General features: G+C 43.3%; 1 protein-coding gene across 1 annotated transcript in view; it reads right to left on the bottom strand.

Moving 5' to 3' along the window:
* Positions 1–10100, bottom strand: part of tmem266 (transmembrane protein 266) — a 20147-nt gene extending 10047 nt beyond the window's left edge. The window contains 2 exon segments of the mRNA XM_084672654.1: positions 4831–5019; positions 10087–10100. Coding sequence (XP_084528780.1) covers positions 4831–5019; positions 10087–10100 — 203 coding nt within the window.
* Between the last annotated feature and the right edge of the window lie 434 nt (positions 10101–10534).

The raw sequence follows: 10534 nt of genomic DNA, 5'->3' as shown, positions 1-10534 counted from the left end.
AGGTTGCACGCCTCCCCTTTTTTTCTCCTGACGTCTGTTCCTTCTGTGAATTCCTTTCAAATCCACCATGGCTGCAGATCTTTGCTAGGAAGCCAGTGTTTTCACAAAAAGCATGGATATGCGATTTGGGCTCGATTGTTTTAAAATCAAGACAAATGTCTGTCTAACAGCAGGCTACCTTCTCTGTATGTGATCAGTGCTGAGTCATCAGAATCCTCATCACAGCCAATGGGAACAAAGTCCCGAGATGGAAAAACCAACTAAGCATTAAATGTGCTGAATGTGGCTCATGCAGTTGTTATCACAGACAATCAATTTAACATTTGAGAGGTTCCATATCTGCTCACCGTTACTCACACCTACCACTGGGGGATTAGCAAATATTTTTCTCATAGAGATTTAGCCAATAAAATTCAAATTACTGAGAGACAATTCCATATTATGGAGCTAGTTGTCATTGAGCATGATAAACATGGCATAGTCAGTACACAATGTAATCTTAACACAAAAAAGTATGTATTTAGCACACTATAATGAACTTCGATAAGAGACCACATATTTTTCCCTTTTCTTTGTACACCTCTAGTAGATATATTGTGAGGTAAACTGGAAAAAGGGATTCCGGCAGGTCTTTGGCAGAGAAATAGTCTTTTAATACAAGGGAAATGGAGACGGATGGGCCTACATCTGTAGAGCAGCAGACAAGCTGTTTCTGATAAATGGGTTTTCACCATGGCACTTGATCTCTCTTGCTCTCAGCCCAAAAAGCAATCTCACACTTTGCATGTCTCTGAATATTAACAAACCCCTCAAACCCTGCCCTCAAATGTCATCTATTGTGTTGCATATGGTGTCAGGCTGCTGAGCCAATTAGACGGCGAGGACTGCTCCTCTATGTGTTTGAAATGGAGCCAGTGAGAAAATGGATAAATCCCCCTCTTTTTTTTTTTTTTTTTTTTTTTTTTTTTTTACATATATCTGTCCTCTGAGAACAGGTAGAGTAGTACTCTGGGGACTCACCAAATTCTCTACCTGACAACACTCATTTGAGGCTCACATAAACACCGTATTTTAGATATTCTGTTTGTGTTACTTTTAATTCAGAAGACTGTCTTAACTTTATGTATGATTATACATAAATTGACAAACAATTGCAATGTAAATTGTCAGAAGAGGTTCATTCTGACCAGTTGCAGGATAAGCAGATTCCAGTAAAGCACTCTGAGCACGCTTTAGAGTCATGCCATCACTGTGGGCCGGACTGGCCATGCTTTAAATCATCCATACTTCCCACTATTACACTACATTAGCCACACTGCTCTCACAGTAGCACCATACCGGATCAAGACCACCCCACAATCCAACATGGCTGCCACATTCATCCAATAGAGCCAGTTCCCTTTTCAATGTACAACTTTGTGAATGGGAGTGTGGCGGGACGAGGGTCCCTTGCTCTTCCTCACTTCTCCTCCAGTCCCAGTGGCAGGTTGATCCAGATGGACCATCTTTTGCTGCTGCCCCGTGTCACATTTCTCACTCAGGCCCATTGAGATTGGTGGCATATGCTGCGGTTCCTCCTGCAGGGGCGAGGGACGAACAGACCTGGGTTGCAGATGTCTTGCAGATGTCCTGCTTGTCTGCAGGAGGGGAACACTCAGAGTGGGGCCTGAGAGCAGGGAGATCATCTTACCCGCTGAGGTGACAAGGCTTAGCCACTCTCACTAAATTATACCATTGAGATTATACCAATGCCAAGAAGCTATCATTTTGAAATCCATCCATTAGTCTGGGATCTGATGGAATCTCATTCAGAACAGCACAAACTCCATGCTGCCCAATGACCTGGCCCAGTGCCAGGTATGTTGGTTAAGGGTTAGTTACAGGACTGGACTAGGACAAAAAAATGACCTTGGCTTTTTGCTCAGACCGGCCCACCACAATCGGTCAGACTCTGAGCCACTGCATCTGACACGAGAAACAGAGGGGGAGGGGTGGAGCCTGTTAAGAGATGTGATTGGGCCAGCCCAGTGTCAGTATGGAAAATGAACCAATGGGCCTCTATGTTGTAGATATGCTGACCAGAGGGGGGGCAGGAGGCACAGACAGATCTTATAGCCACCACATACTTTTCCAGTCTCTAGTATGTTCTGAAGACGAAGGTCCAGTCAGAAGTATATGAATAATTACTGCTCTGTATCTGCGAGTACTGCCTATGTACTTTGTTTGAACATCCACACCCACTGCCGCTGACACCCCACCCCTCCGCAGCACATTCTCTCTCTCTCCCTCTCTCTCTCTCTCTCTCTCTCTCTCTGTCTCTCTCTCTCTCTGTCTCTCTCTCTCTCTCTCTCTCTCTCTCTCTCTCTCTCTCTCTCTCTCTCTCTCTCTCTCTCTCTCTCTCTCTCTCTCATGTACGCATCTGGAGTGACTTTCTCCTGTTCAACAAATAAAACAAAGGTTTCATTCAAGCCTGGCTGTAATACATGTTATTGTCCGCAACAAATAAATCCCTTTAATTTTCATGCTCTGTTGATATAGAAAAATATATTTGTCAGAGTTCAGAGAAGTGTCAGTCATCTCATTCTGCAATCTTACTCACATGAACAAAACCCAAGAGCACCCGAGGAAGATGATCAGATTTCAAGCTCTCACATAATTACCAAGCAGTGTTGACACTGCTGCAACAATCCATTAGGCCCCATGCTTTGGTAGCTATTCCCACGCTGGCTATACATAGAACTATAGAAGGTGTGCCTGTGTATTGGAATACCATTGTGCTAACAATAGAAAGGAAAGTACATATACTGTGTGAGCATGGTGTTATCGTTGAAATTAAATAACGTGTAGTAATTCAGCCTAATCAGTCTGAGCCATCCTTCTGAGGCCACTTGAGTGACTCATGAAGGAAACCAGAACTGGTGACATGTTGTGTGCGTAGCTACCTTTCTAACCAAAGCTTACAATGAAGGTACAGTGAAACTTGGATGACATAGGTGCAATGTTTGGAATGCCTGTGGTTTGAAAATCAAGAATTCCTATCTAAAACATTTAAGAACTCCTTGCTACACAGGTCCTTGTGATGATGATCAGTAGGGGGAATGTGCTAAGGTTCTTTCCCCTCTCTAAAATTAAGAGCTCTACACAGACTGGCTTCCTACTTCAAGCATTCCTGAGAGAAACATGTTGACACCTTGAGATTTTTCTACGCCACTATTTACCCTCTCATGGGGCTGGAACGTCACATGGCCATGCTCTCAAGAGATATTCACACTGAGAGATTATTACCATGTCTGCCCCTCTGTGATTTGAGTGTGTGTGAAGTGTGTGTGCATAGCGTGTGTGCATGACCCCTCTGCTTCCCTTTTCATCCCACAGAGAAACAGGGACAGGCTGTGCCCCATAGGTTGTGATCAACTGACAGTCTTAGCGGGTTTTGATAGCGGGATGGTGGATAGTATAATTAAGCTTGTGCTGTTTGTCTCCTCCTTGGGCATGGACCAAAACACCCCAGCCTGCCAAAGGCTTGTGAGTCACGCTTCCTGAGTGGACAGGCAGCTACACTGATGACAGGAGTGCTCAGAGCGGGGTGTGTCCAGTTTGCTGACTGTAGCACAGGGATTCTGCAGGGAGGAGCATTAACAGCCCCCACCAAGGACAAGCAGGCCCCATGGACAAAGACAAGGCAGCAACCAGTACCTGACATTTTAGGAATTATACAGTGTTAATGACACACTTTGTTTTCTACCAGACATGCACATTGCCGGGGGGGAGGCTATTTTTAGCTTAGAGAAATTGCTGCATCTTAAAGTGCAACTGTGTGAACGCACACACGAGCATGTCAGCTCATGCATACTGCATGACACTACAGAAGCCACACTCAGATATTCTGAGCCAAAGTGAGAGGTGAGTGAGGGGTAATTCAATGCAACATCTGTTATCATGAAAAATAACAGGCACTTATTGTAGTCAATTACAATTGTGGAATGTCAAAGGGGACAGTTTTGGATAAAATCTCAAATAAGAGTCCTCGTGAAAAAGAAGGACCATTTAAAGGGGTAATTGACTGCAAACCCGAGTTTACCTTGTCATAGTTGAATAACAACAGTTCGGTGGGTAAAATGGACATACAGTGAACCTCAAAGTCCATTGACACCTCTTTCCTATGCAAATCTCACAATTTGAAATTGCCACTGTAAAACGGTCGGTTTCCAAAAGGCCACCGAATTGACGTCATATCGGTGGTTCCACCTTTTTTGGCTCTGGTCTGTACCTTTGTCACGCCCCATACACATCCGACCGTATGCTCACGACAACCGCAAGCTGCAAGTATGACTTTGTCGCTTATAGTTATTAGCAATGCTAACGTATCCTGTATCTAGCATAGGTAGAATGTGTGATGATTTAGTTTATGGCAATGGGGCTAAAGTTATTTTATTTTCCTGACTGTGTTACATTCGAATAAATAACCTGTGTTGTCATGTAAATCTACAATTCATGATGCATGTCTGGCTATGTTGCGTCTTTGCTCCGCAGCTTCGCTAGTTGTAAATCAGCCAATCAGTGCACAGCTCATCTAAATATTCACGAGCATACCATAAAAGGGATAAAACCTCTTGTTTCATTCTAGGGCTATTTCACAGACCTCAAGGAACAGTGTGAAAATACCCTATAAAATCAGCCAATGACCCCTTCAAAGGAACAGCTGTTTTCTCAGTCCCACACAACGTTCACTGCGGATGCCCAGGATGCCCGGGTTCACGGCTGAACCCATACACAGCTGCTCCATGAGATGGTAGTCCTGTCTGGGTCCTGTCTGGGAGTGCTCCCTACCCTTCTCTGTTGTCCTCCTCGTCTAGGTTGGAGATGAGCTGGGAGCCCGCCAGAGAGATGTCCAAGGCGGCCAGGGGCAGGTCTCTATAGGTGAAGCTGACCAGCTGGACGGGGGCCATACACTGGTTGTCCTCCTCCGCCTGCTGGGAGATCACCTCCAGCTCTGAGGCTCCAGCCTGGGGGGGGGCCCTGGAGGACACACACCACAGCACCAGGAATACCAGCATCAGAACACAGCCTAGCAGTATCACTGAGCTGTAAACACTCACTCAAGACAAGTACTCTGGTCCCAATTGAGGTCCTCCCTCTACTATACAACTACGTTTGGGCTTTGATGAAAGAAAGACTGTGTGGGGGACAAAAGCAAGGGAATACATTCATTAACACACACATGCATTCCCTGAGACAGGAGGGTAAATTATGGCTTGTATTGTGGACCAACACAAAGATAGGCCTAGCACAAGCACAATTTCATCAAAATATGAATCGAACAGAACATCCAGCATAATGGCCTTTCACAAAGAGAAGGGGCTTAAAACACAGTGTAGAATACTATACAAAATGTGAACGCCTGCAGAAATGACAATTCCACTTCCGACTTTCTCCCTTTCCTTCTGAAACATTGAAACTGGGTGTGGGTAGCACAAAGAGCCCATATACAGCTCAGCCAATAGAAGACAAGGAGAGGTCAAACCAAGAATGTAAGTCCTATATTGATTGGCACTCGTCCTAGTGCAGCCAATAAGACAACATCAATAACTTCAGCCCTGAAGAGGACAGGAGGACACTAATCACAACACATAAAGAAGAATAAACATTCTGGTAACATTCTGGAGATTGGCGGTGATTCTACACCAGCATGCTGATATGTGGAGGTTAAACAGGACTAGCGAGCTTGGTCAGTGAGCAGCATTAGATCAGTGTACATATCTGTATACTGAACACCTCCCAGTGAAATGTTAATGTAGTCAGACCTGCAGATGAACACAGGTCCTTCTCCTCAGCGACTTATGACTAATCCCTACTTAACATGCTCTCGTCAAAGGTTGCGTTCTCATCTCCATACTGTAGCTACCAAGAATCCCTTCAGACACGCTGTCATTCTATGTACAGCATTCTATGTAACCCAGAATGAAGACAACCCTTTCAACTTGTCCTTTGGTCTACAGAACACATAAGTCCTTCAGTAATGTTGACACACGTCCCTCCGTATTGTGATGCAGTCCACACATGAGTGCTCAGTGGATCCTCTTCTTCAGGGATGATTGCTCTCATATTCACAAACTCAACGTTGGGCGCCTGTTCATTCTAATGTTATATCTGGACTTGGCACCACTCCCCTCTGACCACTACAAGGATGCTAATCAGTCATGACAGACACAAACTGCTGGGTGCATCAAAATCCCATTTCCAGACCATCACAGGCCAAGCCAGGTCCCATTGCGTGTCGAGCCTAGTTCAGTGGCGGGTTGCCATGGGAGGGGGTGCCTGTGCATTATAACCACCATACAGGCAAGAGTAGCCAGCAAAACCCGAAAGGCTGGCAGGCTATTATGGCAAGCAATAACCAAAATTGTTGAGAGGAAGTATAAAGGTTAACACAGGGCACCAGTGGCTGGGGGAGATCTACCTCCCACAGAGGAGTCACGCTATGAAGGTAAGACACTCAGGGGCCAGAGAGTGTTGCTTTGAACAAACACCCTTCTCTTTCATCTTCAACTTATCAATGGTTTCTCAACCACCCAACAAACCAGGATCTTTACCTCCGTCAGCTTCACCCCTTCAATGACATGAGCCAATCAAATCAGTAACAGATTGTGAAGATCTACTGTCATTTGCACCACAGGAAACTGATCTTTTAGTGGGCAGAGAGGAAATAACTGAACCAATATCTCCTCTGTCTCAGCTTGACTGAACAGGTGAGGTTGTTTTAACTCACCTTGAATGGAACATGGTCTGTTAAACAAATGTGAGCCAAACTTTGATGAATGTTTAATGTTGTCAATCCTTTTTGTAAAAATGTTGGCTTTTTTGACGTTTCAATACTGGTATTCTTTCTTGCTGTATATATCCAAGTAAAAATGTTGTTTTCAAAAAATGTCAAAGCTTGATTAGTGCTTTTAGTTTGAACTGTTTCCTCTTCGTATGTAATCACTGCCAAGGATTGACTTCACAGACAAACAGCCCTCCGTGGCTCTCGCCCCATTGTTTTTACACAGCACACCTATAAATCACCCCAGCCACATCGATAGATGTATACATATACAATACTCTCCTGGGAAGGTAGCCCTCCAGCTGCTACCTATTACATCTGATGGAGGACACTTTAATGCAGCGACTTTAAGCACCGAAACCCTCAACGTTTTGTTTTTGAAGAAAAAGTATGTGACAAATTAAAATGGCTATGCAGATATTAAAAATAAAGTCCGACAAGGGTTTAGCTTTTTTACTGTTCAGTACATTCCATTGTTGTTATGTGTCCAGTCACATCAATATGTCTGAAAGCAAATGCATAATTTCTAAATAGTAGATTAAATTAATCAAAACTTTGTAAAGGAACATCTACGCAACAGAGACTTAGGTCACTGGTAGATGAAACTCATATCTTACCCGTAGTGCACTTTAGAAGAGGGTCTTTAGCTGCAACATCATAAATATGGCTACGCTCAACAGAATAGGAAACTGAATTAAATGTTATAGCACCGAATATTGAATCCAATGAAAACAAGTCTTGCAGGGGTGTTACATTTGTCTAAAAATTTAAAAAATTTAAAAATCTAAAATAATGTATCTGCCATCCTACGAGAGTCTGAGAGATTTCTGACTGCATTTCCTGGAAATTCACGTTTCAACTCTACTGACATGAAATTACACAGAAAAAAGCCTTTGAGAGCTAAACTGCTATTTCTTCTTAACAGGAAAATAACCCAAAGCATGACTTGACATACACCATTTATAGAGCTGCATCTCTCTTATAAAACAACTATTTAAAATTTTAGTAAGAGTGAAAAATTATGCACACCCACATTTTAATGTTTTCCAGTACCCTCCCTCCAATACAGTTGTCCATGTCCTGTCTATTCCTGGAATGTCAAACTGCTGCTTCAGCACAGGCTGGTGTTTTGAGAGCTTCTGTATCATTGTCATTCTGTATGCTTGCCGCCACACTGTTTCAAGCCAGCCGTCTACAACATTGCCACAGTGTCTCACCCAATAAGCCTGGATACCTGGATAGCCGTTCCTCTATGCACAGTAATTAAATTCTGATATCATTAGGATAACAGGACCAATGTGCCAAATGACTTCAGGGGGAACAAGCCAAGCCTGCACCCCCCCCCCCCCCCCCGTACCCTATTTTTAAGGGCGTACTCGATACAAATGTATCACGTTTGACATGAAACGTGTCATGTGTAGAGGACTTGGCAACTTTATGTGCGACTGTGCTCACAGGGTTTCCAGGAGTGTGTGTTGAGAGTGAAGAAGACATAGTACCGTGTACTGGGCGTGCTCACGCACATTTAAAGAGGAAAAGCAGGTGCGGCCGTCAATCCATTTCCTCCCATCCTTGCCATGGACACCTCAATTAGCAGCCAGGGAAGATGGCTGAGAACAGAGAGCTTTCACGCTCTGCAGACAACCCAGCAACATCTGTCAGAGCCCCAGTGCCAGCTGCCACACAGCAGTCAAGGAACAAGCCATCACCATGACATCACTGAATGTAAATCACTTTCAATAAGTTAACGAAGGAAAGAAAGGCTACATTCAGAATCAATTGAGATACGGTGGCTCCTTTGAATGGACAATTTCAAAGTAATATTTTGACGCCGGTTGTAGCCTGACTGTACTGCATAAAAAGAGCAAAAGAGTGTGTCTGGATGCATTTGTCGTAAAATAGAGTACATGTCTAATCTTATGTAAAACTGTACAATACAGCTATCTGCATCTCTTTAAGATCTGAAAAATTTTGATAGGATATAGTAGCTAAATGATGTATGGTTAATTAGTGGATTATTAACAAGACAGGAAAGTCATGGTTCCACAGAAAGAATAACATTTCTCTGACAGATCACGTGACCAGAGGAGAGTAATGTACAGTAAATGTTAGCTGGCCTGTTTGAAACACATTGAGATCCTCCGGGTGTGTAGAGTCTTTTCTTTGTGTGCTGTATGGAACTAAATGTTCCAACAAGCCGGGATAAGACCAAGCAAAAAGAGCACCACAAAAAAGCAGACACAAACCACTGTTGTTATGGGGTCATTTCAAGTGCACTAGTGCAGACCTTCCACACTAAGAGCCTACAGTTTGTTTATTCAATATTATTTCACTTGGAAAATTATTTTATACGAGGACTGTTAAAAAGGCAAGGCGATTCTTTTGTTCATATTGGTTGTTCATATTAATCAACTTCTATCTGCATACAAACTGTAAAACGAAATAAAGAAATATTTTTACAACTTATATGAACTCAGTTCAAAATACTGATGACAAAATACATCTAAAAAAGTGTATCTCTTCTGTGTGTCTTTTGTATCTCCATCCCTAACTCCAAATTCCTCCTGGTATTACTGGTAATTACAGACATACACATCAGGAAAATGGAGAGATGATTTACACAGCGATCTAGTCTAGAGCATTGTGAAAATAGCTCCAAGCATTTCTCACTCCATGAGGATAAGGTTAGTTACTGAAGAACAACCACATCAATTCACAGCTTTACATTAACCAGATGACACACACAACCAATTTTTGTCACTTAGCAGCCATACTACCATCAATGCACCGTAGGATTGGTGCCCTGTGTCTTTAACCAGGACATGCAGCTGATTAAAACAAGTCTGCATTCACTTCCCCTGCTGCACCACAGCCCACTCCCCTTCTATTGGTCCCAAGCACGGCTATCATCAAGATTCACAGCCTGTCTTTAGGACCACACAGAGAGTAATTATTAATAAGAGAAGATGACAAGTGAACATCCCTTCTGCATGCAAAGAGATACCAGCATAGACTGGGGAGGGTTTGCTGGCCGCTCTCTTTTAGAGGCTGGCTGACTCAAGGCAAACTCAGCTCCCCTGCTGATCCAGGCTCAAAGTCACTGGCTGGAAGGGCATGAGGAAAAAAGCAGGTAGCGCTCCCATAATCACATCCCACCATGCTGAGTATGACCATGATCCACAAGACATGACTCCACATTATACTTGGGTTGAAATGGATATTTAGGAATCAGGAATATGATTTATATGTCATGTTTTACTCACTGGGGGTTGCTCATGTTGTTGTCTTGTTTGGAGTAAAATTCCACGAGATATGACCCAGATTGGGATTGATAATTTCACCACAGCAGAGACTTCATTCCACACCTATGGAGAAAATAATAAACACTGACTCTAATTTGTACTAGCCTCAAAATTCTCATATGACATGCATAACAAGCTCTTCTTAGCAGATGAGAAAAAACTGAAGTGGAAATGTAATTGAAGCATTAAAGGTTTGACCAAAGAGTTGCGTTGGTGAGAAGCAGGAAAACACCCTGGCAGTACAGGACAGGTGAATCACAGATGCTCATGCTTTGATACAATCTATTTCTGGACTTGCACCTGTAAACTAAATGTCAGTGGTGAGGCCTCACCTTCCAAAAATCGGATTTGGTTTTCAGTGGCAATCTGAACATTTCAGACAGCTGCATGACTTTAGAGGTCTTTCAAC

The sequence above is a fragment of the Hypomesus nipponensis genome, chromosome 14 (genome assembly GCF_054491055.1).
Source record: "Hypomesus nipponensis isolate SF chromosome 14, ASM5449105v1, whole genome shotgun sequence".
Classification (NCBI taxonomy): domain Eukaryota; kingdom Metazoa; phylum Chordata; class Actinopteri; order Osmeriformes; family Osmeridae; genus Hypomesus; species Hypomesus nipponensis.
This window is presented reverse-complemented; position numbering and strand designations above follow the sequence as displayed.